This window comes from Idiotropiscis lumnitzeri, chromosome 3 (genome assembly GCF_059441095.1).
Source record: "Idiotropiscis lumnitzeri isolate Australia: NSW breed Sydney's pygmy pipehorse chromosome 3, RoL_Ilum_1.0, whole genome shotgun sequence".
Lineage (NCBI taxonomy): Eukaryota > Metazoa > Chordata > Actinopteri > Syngnathiformes > Syngnathidae > Idiotropiscis > Idiotropiscis lumnitzeri.
This window is the reverse complement of record NC_142393.1, coordinates 13,042,466-13,054,654: the sequence shown is the minus strand read 5'-3', so window position 1 is coordinate 13,054,654 and position 12,189 is coordinate 13,042,466. Positions and strand designations below refer to the sequence as shown.

Below are 12,189 nucleotides of genomic sequence, written 5' to 3'. Positions count from 1 at the left end.
TCTGAATATTTTTGTTTGAGTTTTTTAGAGTATTTAGGGAAAAAAACGATGTAACAGAACAAGTATCCGCCAAAACAGAAATAAATAAGAAAAACAGAAAGAAATCCATAAAACAGAAGAAAAAACATTTGAAAAAAGAAAAAGATGTGCTCCATAAATTCTGGACAAATCTTAAACACTAATGTGAAAAAGAGAATTGTTTAATTAATGTGTGAAACACACTATTTGGTGATTAAGAAATAAATCATCTTTAATAAAGTGAGGTATTCACACATGAAATACTCTTTATATTGTTACATATTAAGTTTTCAGGTAAAGATTCACTTCCACAGGATAAAACAGTAGACAAAGATATTTATTCTTATTTCTTTACATCAGTAGTTTTCTGCTTTAAAAGATAAGTCAAGTTTTTCAGGTTAGTAATTACTATTCACATGTTAAGTGATATCACAGTTTCGTAAAAACAAGTAGAAATTTGGGCTGCAAAAAATATTTGTGATCATCAGAACATGATTCGGCTTTTTCATTTGACCTTCGTTAATGGAGTATAACAATATATGTTACATTGTAATTTCAAGGTTATTTCGGCAATTAAATAAAAATTCATAGTGATCTAAAACAAAAACAAAATTAAGGACACTTTTTGATTGGAAAAGTAGCAATTTCAGTAATTGGCAGTGTTTCGGCTATCATGGCGGTAGTTTATTGCACCAGTTGTAAACTTATCAGAACTAAGCCGTTTTATTTTTATCAAAAAATGAAAAAGAGGATAGAAGATGTTAGAAAGACAGAAAGTGCATTGAATTAAAAATAAGGTACCGCCTTCATCACCTCAAAGGATGCTGATTGGTCCATCAATTATTCAAGTTTGACAAATGCTATTGAGGAAGACTTGAATTTATACAAATAACTCATCACCTGATCACTGCAGCTGCTTTGTTATTTAGTAGGATTATACTATAATCACCTAATAAATAAAGTATTGCATTATTTACAAAGTAGGCTTCATTGGTCAATATGAGATGTCATATGGTCGCTGTCCAATGAAAAGTAGATTTCTGATTAAAAAAAAACAAAATCAAACAAAATGACCTTTTGCTGTGTTGCAGAGGCATACTCAAAGAAATGTGAGATTCAATGCTTTTCATTGGTCATCTGATATGGAAAACTATTGCGGGAAGAATATGAGTTCACATGTAAGGGACGCGCATGTAGGAAAGTTATCCTGAATAGTAATTGGTAGGGACGAAGGGCATCTTGCACACGGTGGCCGCCACTGCTTTTTTCCTGACCTCCACCTGAATTGCTGTCCCGTTCTTTGCGAAGGCGGCGTCCACGTAACCCATGGCGACATTTTTTTTCAGACATGGGGAGGGGCAGCCGCTCGTAACCTCACCTAAGGACAGAATCAGAGGCTGCAATTTACACGGCATGATTAAGTGACATCATTCTTTTTTTTCTCTCGGGTACCCATCATGGCTGTGTTAAGGGAAAAAATCTTGAGTGGCCATTTCGGGTATGTGCAATTGGGGTTGGCACACAAGTGATGGCAACATCATGGACCAAAAAAAGCTATGTGAGAAATGGTTTTACTTTGGCATCGTGAAATCTAAATGTGAATTTGCGCCCCCTTGTGGAGAGATATGGTGTCTTTCTATGATTTTTGCGAATAAACGCTGAAGACGCTTATGAATGTCAAGTAACTGGAGTAAGACGGCTCTTGTTTGAAGAGCTCTGTCATTGGAAGAGGATTGAAGTTGAACTTATTGATGATGGAGACTAACATGGCTGCATGTTATATTCTTGCTTTGCTGAATGGCTAAAGAAAAACGACTGCTAACAGGTGATTCCCAGGTATTTTCTACTTTTTTTTCAGGACAAATTAATTGAGAGTAATTTAAAAAAAAAAGGAACTTATCGCCCAAAGCAGTACTCGTTACTTTTCTAATTTCTTTACAATTGCATGGGAATAGACTATACTAAAAATAATTGAAATACAAAATCAAATTAGCAAAAGTCAACCAGCCCCCTGGGTTCTATTTGGTTTCACTTTTGAGGCAGCAAATTTGTTTTCTGACCTATGACTTTTCCATCCGGACTGAGGATGGGTGTGTGTTGTCTGATGGGGGGGCCGGTAGAAACCAGGCCGACTCTCTTCCTGGTGGTCTTTGCTTTGATCTGAGGAACAATGATGTCAGCACCAGGGAAGTCCTTGGTCTGACGCCGTCGCTTTCCTGCACATTACATGAAAGTCACATTGTGAACATGGCAGAAGGCATAATTCAGGAGTACGCTCTAGACACACAACACTACTGAAACACTCAGTAGCGAAACTCTCTTACATTCACACTTTAAGCATCTTCGGATCCCTTTAAAAGGGAACCATTTGAAAAAAGGCTGACCTATTGTCCAAACTAAAGTGGCCTCCACGGGCGTGGTGCTCTCGTCTATGTCGTTGCCATAGAGACAAAGGCCTGCCTCCAGTCGCAGGCTGTCTCTGGCGCCCAAGCCAGCCAGCTTGACCTCGCTGTGCGCCAGCAGCCTCTCAGTCAGCTCCACCACTCTGGACTGGGGAACCGAGATCTGGCAAGGACACCGCAAGAGATTTTCTTTTAACGTTTGCCATGTTTATGCCAAGTGAAAACATTATGAAGTCTTACTTTTTTAATAAGATAATGATTACTTCTTTATGCATTCTCTTATCCTCAGAAAGGCGATCGAGAATAACAATGCACAGCGATTCCAATTGGACTGTGTGAAGGCCCAAATGTCACGTGTGTTACTGATTATTGTCCATCCATCCATCCAAGCCACTTGTCAGCTGCCTCCGGGCAGTAGGCGGGGTACACCCTGAACTGGTTGCCAGCCAATCGCAGGGCACACAAACACAGACAACCATTCACACTCATCACCACACTAAGGGACAATTTATAGTGCTCCATCAACCTACCATGAATGTTTTGGAATGTGGGAGGAAACCTGAGTACCCGAAGAAAACCCACGCAGGCATGGGGAGAACATGCTAACTAGCCACAGGAAAGCCAGAGCCCGGAATCGAACCCCGCACCTTTGTACTGTTTGGCAAACGTGCTAACCAGTCTTCCATCAAGACACTCTTGCTGATATTCATTCTTTTAAATGTTATTTTTTGTTATTACACTAACACATTAGAACATAAGGCAAAGATTATGACATTAAAACATAAAATTAATTTTACTTTAACGCAAACAACAATGCACAAATGTCAGATTGACGAACCAACAGCAGTGATGTTGCAGTATTAAAAACTCTTTAGGCAACCATTATTTGAACACAAACATCTTGGGCCTACACATGTAGTCAGATAACATAACAATACTAACAGTTTCTTTATCCTCTGCAAAGAATGACTAATATTAGTGAGGCTTACTCAGGTGTGACCGTCTCAATAAGTCGTATGGAGCATGTCTGTATTGTACTGCCCCCAGGTGGCCAAAGCGTGCACACCAGAAAGCGCAGCACAATGTCCATTGAATTGAAGCAACAAATGTTATAAAGATGTACTTGACATTCAATTGAATTATGTCATTACAGTATGTCTCATATTATTCATTTTTAACTTATTATGATATTTTTTTAATCATCATTATTGTTGTTTGATTACTAGTGTTATTATCATTTTAGCACAATAGATTTATTCATGAATACAATATGAAGAAGGGATGTCTAGACATCTTCCCACTCATTTTCGAACAAGGAATACTATTGTTAAGTGTGTGATCATCTACTGTTAATTGCTCGTTTATTTTTGTGTTATTGTATTCAGAAAGAAAATTATTTAAAAAAAAATCAGTCAACTCAAACACAAAGCTGAAACGGGTGCAGTTATGGTACCTCCACGCCATCCTCTCCAGTGTAACCACATCGGGTGACCCTGCAACCGGGTATACCGAAGAGAGTGGCCAGGGCAGAAGTCATAAAGGGAAGCTTGCTAAGGTCCTCCTTTATGCCCTCCTGCAGCACCTGAGACATCGACGGACCTGAACATAAAAAACAGACAACCACGAATCATGAACAACGTCAAAGAGGAGCACAATGCAGACCCAATAAAAAAAAAAAACATGATCAAGAAAAATCTCACCTTGTAGCGCAATCAGCGCTTCGTCAAGGAACTCCAGATCCACGTCTGAGCCTGACGCCTTGAACTCTGCAAGTCTGGCCTGGAGGTAATACAAAAAAACACGTTATAGTTTAGTTGGAAAAGCTTTCTTCTTGTATGTTCTGGCAAAAGTAACAACAATTAATCAATAACTGATTTTTGTAAAATGTTCCAATTTTGTCATGGTCCACTTGTCACTCACCTTCATATGAGCAGAATCTTTCTCTGCACAGCCAGCGTTGGAGACCACGTAGAGATAGCCCTGATCTGTCTTTGTTACTATGAGGTCATCAATGATCCCGCCCTTATCATTAGTGAAGAGGGACAGTGTGCCCTGCAAATAAGACACAAGTAGCATGTCAGCTTTTATAAGGAAAATCATCAATGTGCTAATGGAGGTTTTTCCAGTGGTGGGAAAATAATTAGGAATGGGGGAAAATGTCTGCCTCAAAACTATCATAAAAAAAAATCTAAAACCAAATTTCCCGCAAAAAAAAAAGTAATCAATGGAGTCATTAATAGGGTAATTGATTGTAAAAACATTTGTTTGTGACAGCCCTAAAATAATTCCTGCAAAGTTTATAAACAAGGTTTTGGTTTTTCCTTCATACAAAATATGACAGTCGCTGCCTCCGCTTTGTTGCAGGCCGCCTCTGGCTCGAAAACCTCCAACATCATGAAAACTGGTACTTGACGAGCATTACAAAAAGTTGAGAAGAAGAGCTGCAAATAATAATTATTCATGTTGTGGACTTTCAAACAGGTCAATTGTAAATAGAATCTTGAAATTGTTTCAGCACATGGAAGTTGAGAAGGATTAATGTTATATTCGAGCATCGCCAGCATCATTTAACATAATCAAAAATACAGGTTATTTTTAAAATAATACTTTCTCTGTTGATTAAGACTGCTGTGTAACAAATGCATTTCTGTTCTATTTAAGTTATATAAAAGAGGGTTATTGTCAGAAAAAGAGAACATAATGGAACAATAAAATTCACAGACAAATTGTAGTTGGTTGCGAATGATCAAAAAGGGTATTGCCACAATTTGAGCCAGGAAAAAGTAACAAATGATTCCTAAGATGTGCTATTGATTAATCTAAATATGTTTTTTTGTGCGTATATTTATCACATCAGCCTCACACTTGAGGGCTTTAGCTATTAATGTCAATGTAAATAGTATGTTTCACAAATTGAATTTTATTTGATTTTTTTAAAGAAACGCGTCAATTTCACCTGGTTATCTTTAAGTTCTGAAATATCTGCCACCACTAGAGACTCCATGAACCTGATCCTGTCTTTGCCATGGACTTTGGTCTAAGAAAAACAACATAAAAGGAATGCAGTTAGTTGTCGATACAAAAAAAATACAAAATGGCAGTCGGTGGAGGTCGACCATGTTGGCCTCTCACCTGCAGCATGTGACTGACGTCAAAGATAGCACAGTGCTCTCTGGTGTGCATGTGCGAGCTGATGTGACTGTCTTTATACTGCACAGGCATACTCCAGCCTGCAAACTCCACCATCTTCCCTCCATGTGCCCTGTGGAAGTCAAACAACGGCGTCTTCTTCAAGGCAGCCTAGGGAAGTGGAGAAAAGGGACACGCAGGCAGGATGACTATTGGAGGTTACAGCCACCAAAACATAAACATAAGCAAATAACCAAGACAATTCCGATATTTAGCAAAACAAAATTTCGATTAGAAAAAAAAATATGTATAATGAATAAAATGTATTATTTAACGCTTACACCAATGTAGATATGAATTGAAGGCAGAACATTCGGCTGATTAAGTCAGCTGCTTATTTTATGCTACAATACCGAAATCAATACAAATACATTTAAAATCAACCCAGAAAGCTCATGTATTAAATTAATATTAAAAGACAAAAATTAAGGACATTTTCTCTACAATTATAGTTCGTTTTGTAAAAGTCAAATGGAGTTTCAATTATTTATTTTTTTCAGCACATTTATTTTATCTTGTTTAATTTTGTTTTAGTTATTTGTTTAGTTTTCGTTTACTAAAATAACTTTAGTCCTGAATTAACTTAACATGATTGTTTTTGGAAGAAAATGGTACCCAGCAAAAACCATCCGTACACTGTGGTGCTGGCCGGTAATCATTGAAGTAATTATTTATTTTTGTACCATTTCGTATCTCAATGTGTTTGGATGCACATCCCAAGTGAAAACTACTCACAGAACATCAAACGTGTATTTTCAAATGCACAACTCATCATGCAGCAATAGCCCAATGACATTAGCGTTTGACCTTTGGAACGGGAGCGGAACATTGGCCTTATCAGCGTACAAGCAGCAGTGCTTTGTGGAATGGCAGTTTGCACTTTATGTGAGACTCAATACCTTTTTTCTTTTTTTAAACAAAAGTCCAAGGTCAGCCGTTCTTTTAGGAAAGCGGTGGTGCAGCCTGTAACGCTACAATACTCAGAATTTAGATAAAGTGAGATAAAGGCCACAAATAACAATTAATGATTAGCACCAATATGCTTTTGAAGCCGCAAGATGAATGAATGACAACGAAAGAGCGCATTTGTAAAGCCTCATGTGAACATTGTGCTAATGGCATAATAGTTGCGCGTGTTAAATTGATTCACATGGAAGGATGGCAGACTCACGGGCACAGATGTTCATTATATCTGCATGAACACACCACTGCTCTCAGTCACTTAGGTATGACAATTCATCTCTTCAGACGTGTGCAAATGAGGCTCATGTATTCAAATGTACGAGATATTGATTAGATATTCATCTTAATTTTATGTATCCACCCATCCATTTTCCACAGCACAATTCCTCAATGAATTTAGTTTGGGGAATGTGGGAGGAAGTGCTAACCACGAGGGCACAGGTGTCAAACTCAAGGCTCCGGAGCCAGATCTGGCACATGACCTCATTTTATCTGGCCCGCGAAAGGCAAATCATGTGCGTCAACTTCCTGTTTCTAGCACATTTTCTTCACTTTTAACAACTTTGAGACATGAGATATTGCCATTTAGTTGTTACCAATCCTCCCGTTTTAAAATAAATTCAACATTTGTTGAACAAACAATTACTTACTGGCTTCTGATTTCAAAACTGGCTTTTCATCAATTTGTTTGTTGTGTGTATGTGATAACGTAAGGTGGTCATACATTTATACGGGTTCACAGTCATAACGGCCCTCTGAGGGAAACCATAACTACGATGTGGCACATCCACAAAAATTATTTTGACACCCCTGCACTAGGATAACATGATGCCCTCATGAGATTTATCGTTCATTTGCATTTTCAAAAACAGTGATGAAAACAACGTGAAGAAAGGAAATATTGAAACGTTTCTTGTCTTGTCTTTGGATGATTTGTGAAAAGTGGAAAATTAATCTCATGTGTTAGATGCATTCATGAGACAGGAGTCACAAGATGTACAAACAATTAAATTCTGCTTTGGGGCAAAGCAAAATACCACTGCATAACGATCAATTTCTTTTATTTTGCAAGGTCTATCAAATGTCGTTGTTTAATTTTATGAACCACAGACAAATTCCCGAATTCCCAAATAAAATTACTGCTATTTAGAGCACGTAAACATTAGAAACTGCAGAAATGCCGGTACTTTTGATGCTCCAGTATAGTGAAGTTATATGCATGTCAGTGATCACACATCACAACCACTACACAACAAAGGGGGTCTTCGGTTACCGTGTCGGTAACGCGGCCGCAGGCTTCATCATCTGATCGCCGACACTTACGCCGTAGTTGTCATTAATTGTAGTTAATGTTTGTATGAAAAAAAATGAGTCAATAAATACAAAACAACCACTCAGTAGTCAAGAAAGCTCTGGGTAACTTATTTCATTGGACGCCGTCCGTAACCACGAAAGCTCGTATGTCGGGACCGAGGACATCGCGTACGCTGCTATGGAATACATTAGTGTATAGCGCATGTATTTAGAACCAGTGACTTCAAAAGACAGATAGTCGCATTTTGCATAGCGTTCACCATGTGTCAACTCACCTCTGCACTCGATGAAGCGTCTCGTTGCTGTGGTTGTCTGGCCGCACATCCCGCTGCCCGCAACCGAGCTTGCCCGCAAGCACGCCTCCCAACACCGGCCGATAAGCGAGCCCACATCCCGAAAAAGAGACCGCTAGAATGTTTCGCGTCACACGCTCGCTCACCGCTCCTTAGAGTAGGAAATCCGTGTGTCGCTTGTGATTGATGTTCAACACTTTTTGGACCTCGCACCCATGCAACGTTTCTGAGTTTCTGCTTTCCTGGTCAAAACACACGCAATGCCTTATGGGAATTGTAGTTGGCAAATACATGCGTTGCGGATAGTTGGCTGGCTGGCTGGACGGACGGATGGATGGACGGACGCATGGATATTTAGATACATTAGAATCGTGTGGGAATAATAGATAGATAGATAGATAGATAGATAGATAGATAGATAGATAGATAGATAGATAGATAGATAGATAGATAGATAGATAGATAGATAGATAGATCGATAGATAGATAGATAGATAGACCAATCAAAAGGTTGAAAATCGGTTGCAATGTTAATAGATGAAAAGTTAAGAGGGAGTGTGTGTGCTTGAATGAGAGAGAGCGAGAGAGATAGTGAGAGAGAAAGAGAGAGAGAGAGAGAGAAAGAAGAGAGGGAGGGGGAGAGAGAGAGAGAGACTTTGTGGCAGTTTATATTTGTGTGTGACAGTGTTTGTGTGTTGTGTGTGGGGACAAAAGTACTTGTGTGCGTTTTCGTGCGTGGGGGTGTGTGTGTGGGGGTGTGTGTGTGTGTGTGTGAGAGCAAGCGAAAGTGTTGACAAGAAGTGTGTGATAAAATTTGTGAATTTGACAGACTGACGGTGTGCCTGATAGAGTGGCAATGTACATTATGCGTGTGTTCGATGGTGTGTGTATGTTGGCATGTGTGTGTGTGTTTGTGTCCCAATGAGCCAGCACCCTTTACCCACTCGCCCTCCTACCTAATAATATCACCATGTATATCTCCTGCTATTTTAGGCCAGGCACTTTGGGAAAGGCTTCACTCTCTCTCTCGCTCTCTCTCTCTCGCTATCTCTCTCTCTCTCCCTCCCTCTCTCTCTCTCTCCCTCTCTCTCTTTTACAAGTCTCACCAGGCAGCTGGACAGGAAGAAACTTTGCTGGGACGCCAAGCAACCGGCACTCTCTTTCTTCAGGACTAGTACCGAACGAAGTTTTCTGGGATGAACTGAACCAGATGATGAAGTCATTGAAAGTGACCCACTAGGACAAGACGACCACATACAGTACAAGGCTGGAAGGCTTTTATTAATGCTGGAGAAAGATAAGTAAGAAGCGATGGTGTTGGGTTGTTCTATGTGTGACAAAACATGTTCTTGATGCGATTCATTTTTGTACAGGCCAGAAAATATTATTTTATAGAAAATAGATTGTGGGCAAAGAAGTGATCCTATCATTCCATTGCCATAAAGGAAATATTAAAAAACATGTTCCACAACATTAAATTAAACAGTTGGGTCTCTGGAGGGCAGGGCCGCCTATCATGAAACTAAACAATGAAAGTCTTTTGTTAGCACCCAATTACATATATACCATATTTTTCATATTATTAATTGTTCCTCAGATTAGCATCAGCTAATAACATTGTCGCAGTGCTCGCAAAGCTCAGTCTTGAGTTGTCTTAGCAATTATAGCCTTAATCGTATTTGACTTTTCTGTCAACAGTGGCTCATTTCCATGAGACATGACCACCCCCCTTAAATAGGCTAATTTCAGTGAGACTCAGAAATGTTGGTTGAGAAGTGTGCTATAATTCTGGATTCTTAGGGTAGTTTGATGAAAGCATGTGGCAAACATGTTAAAATTGAACTGCTTTGAATAGCAAAAATAAAGATGTATATTATGTATGTATTTATGCTTGACAACAGGAATTTGTGTGTGACTTTTACGCAGTGTTGCCAGTTACCTGGGAAAAGCAACTTAGTTAAGTGACTGTTGAATTGATTTTACAAGTAAAATGGAAATGAGCGGCCAAATGCTTGGAAAGAGAGGTGCTGTCAATGAACAATCTTTTTATTTGGAATTTTCTCCTCCAGGTTAAGTGAAATGTCTAGGACTCCTTCACAAACGACGTTGCAGACCTACAGGGTCAACGACAAAGACCTCACTGAAATTGAACTCCATTCTGTGGACTCTATCAATGACCTTCATCGAACACATCCTGAACACAACCACAAAGGTACATACAAACAGATTTACATGCAGGTTGACCCAGCGAGTACTGTCACAAGGGTACTCAAACACTCACTTTTTCAGTTATTAGGGTATAAAATAATAAACATTAATAATAAAATCAAGATACTCTATTAAGCCATCTGAACTTTATTCGGAGCAGATTCAATGGTAGTACGTGTGCACTGACTTCCATGCAAGGAGTTTTAATCTGATTGGCTCATTCTTAACATCCCCAGTCATAAGGTGTGCACACTTGTGCAGCCACATTATTTCAATTGTTTATTTTTACTTTCCCTCCTGAAATTATTTATATATATTTTTGGATTGAGCTGTATATATTATAAGTTAATGGTGGAAAAGATGGTCCCATTTCAATGTATGACAAAAAAATGGCATCTGAAAAGGGGTGTGTAGACTTTTTATATCCACTGTATATGCGCAGACACATTGGCACACGCTGATATGGGCTAATAAGTGAATTGATTCCAGGAACGCGGCCCCCCCGCCCGGCATACACACCTTCCGTGAATGGAACGCTACACACACACCAAATGAGATGTGTCAGCGGAGGAAGCAAATGGCAGAGTCGTCTACAGGACATGTTGACTCCGAGCTCGTCGCGAGCCTACGCTATGGGCTGTGCTGTCATCACACTGCTCTTGCTCACACTTGGGCTCATTTTCTACTTCCTGGGTGAGAAATCATCTTGGAGGCATCTTTTTTTCATATTTTGCTTTTGACATCCTTAATTTGTCTGCCCCACCCCGTCAGTTCAACAAGGCAATGCACTGCAGAAACTGACCGAGGCCTTGAGGGAAAAAGAAGCTTCAGCCACACAACTATCTGCGCTGATCCAACATCTACAAACGCTCACACTCAACCTGACAGCCACGAGGGGGAGAACATGAGTGTGTGAGGATGTACAGATATTGTAGCAACAACAGAAAATGACACAGAATTCTGGAGATCCACAAACAATCAAATGTTTTATAGAAGATTTGTTTAATCAAGAGCTTCTTTTGCAATAAAAATAAACATAAAATAGATTTTTTTTTTTAGATCAGTCAGGTCCACTTTGCTCTCTTAACAGATATGTTGTCTTGTTAATAGCACATATAATAAAAGCCTCAAATTGTGGTAAAAATATTGGAAATCATACAGAAGGCCAATACCCAGATATATATTTTCGTTATTCATGATAGTCATACAAGAACAAATCCTTCCCACTGGTCATCCTTTTGTTTTGATAGCTTAAGACATTAGAAGCAAACGTGATAGTGTTGCTATCCGGGCGTCTCACCGTGATACAGTACATGGACATTTCTCAACAAGTCACGTGGAATTCTCAGAATAGGAGTCAGACAAACATTACCGCAGTAATGGCGATACTGTTGGAGGCTCAGGCAGCTTAAGTCAAATTGGGAACGATGAGGCCCTCACGAGCAGCTACCGTACTTCTGCACTTGGTCGCGGATGACGTCCCGCACCATAGTGGCGTTTTCCTTCAGCTCGTCCAGCTCCATCCGCTGCTGCTGCATCCGCTGCTCATTGCTCTTGAACTTCTTCTCCAGCTCTGCAAAGCCAACGCAGCAGTGGACTGTGAATGCTTGAGTACAGTAATTACTAAATAAATAAAATAAAACGATTGGGTGAAAAACTGCATGCTTGTCAGTCTGTCTTGTTGTATTACATACTGTTGCTGTTGGACAGAAAACTGTCCAAAGGTTTTTGCAGATATGATTAGTTAGTCCCCACGTTGGTCTGTTTTTTAGTTTAGTTTTTTTTTTTAAAGATAAAGATAA

General features: G+C 39.4%; 3 protein-coding genes across 5 annotated transcripts in view; 1 reads left to right on the top strand and 2 right to left on the bottom strand.

Moving 5' to 3' along the window:
* Positions 1–337: 337 nt before the first annotated feature.
* amt (aminomethyltransferase) lies at positions 338–8,426 on the bottom strand. Its single transcript, XM_088291011.1, has 9 exons — positions 8,162–8,426; positions 5,553–5,720; positions 5,377–5,457; positions 4,341–4,472; positions 4,121–4,199; positions 3,874–4,019; positions 2,403–2,583; positions 2,079–2,234; positions 338–1,396 (listed from the first exon to the last, which is right to left on the bottom strand). The coding sequence occupies exons 1-9, from the start codon at positions 8,276–8,278 to the stop codon at positions 1,221–1,223; spliced, it is 1,236 nt and encodes a 411-aa protein (XP_088147137.1). The 5' UTR covers positions 8,279–8,426; the 3' UTR covers positions 338–1,220.
* Positions 8,427–9,289: 863 nt separating this feature from the next.
* On the top strand, positions 9,290–12,009 carry LOC148339990 (uncharacterized). Of its 2 annotated transcripts, none has more exons than XM_088290198.1 (4): positions 9,290–9,480; positions 10,249–10,391; positions 10,877–11,080; positions 11,159–12,009. In XM_088290198.1, exons 1-4 carry the CDS (start codon positions 9,464–9,466, stop codon positions 11,293–11,295), a joined length of 501 nt encoding a protein of 166 aa, XP_088146324.1. In that variant the 5' UTR covers positions 9,290–9,463; the 3' UTR covers positions 11,296–12,009. The 2 variants fall into 2 exon arrangements, with proteins under 2 accessions (XP_088146324.1, XP_088146325.1); XM_088290199.1 differs by having other exon boundaries at positions 9,290–10,135.
* The window catches only part of lamb2l (laminin, beta 2-like), a 35,655-nt gene continuing 34,836 nt past the window's right edge, over positions 11,371–12,189 (bottom strand). For both annotated transcript variants that reach the window (XM_088290197.1, XM_088290196.1), the window contains exon 35: positions 11,371–11,960. In XM_088290197.1, coding sequence (XP_088146323.1) covers positions 11,824–11,960 — 137 coding nt within the window. In that variant the 3' untranslated portion in view covers positions 11,371–11,823. The remainder of the gene's footprint in view (positions 11,961–12,189) is intronic.

Coding starts and splice junctions, on each gene's coding strand:
- amt (XM_088291011.1), bottom strand. CDS start 8,278: ATGTGGGCTCGCTTATCGGCCGGTGTTGGGAGGCGTGCTTGCGGGCAA. Junction 5,721..8,161: donor ACGCTTCATCGAGTGCAGAG/GTGAGTTGACAC, acceptor CCACTTCCCTAG/GCTGCCTTGAAGAAGACGCC. Junction 4,020..4,120: donor AGCGCTGATTGCGCTACAAG/GTGAGATTTTTC, acceptor TTTTATGTTCAG/GTCCGTCGATGTCTCAGGTG.
- LOC148339990 (XM_088290198.1), top strand. Junction 10,392..10,876: donor TCCTGAACACAACCACAAAG/GTACATACAAAC, acceptor AATTGATTCCAG/GAACGCGGCCCCCCCGCCCG. Junction 11,081..11,158: donor GCTCATTTTCTACTTCCTGG/GTGAGAAATCAT, acceptor CCACCCCGTCAG/TTCAACAAGGCAATGCACTG.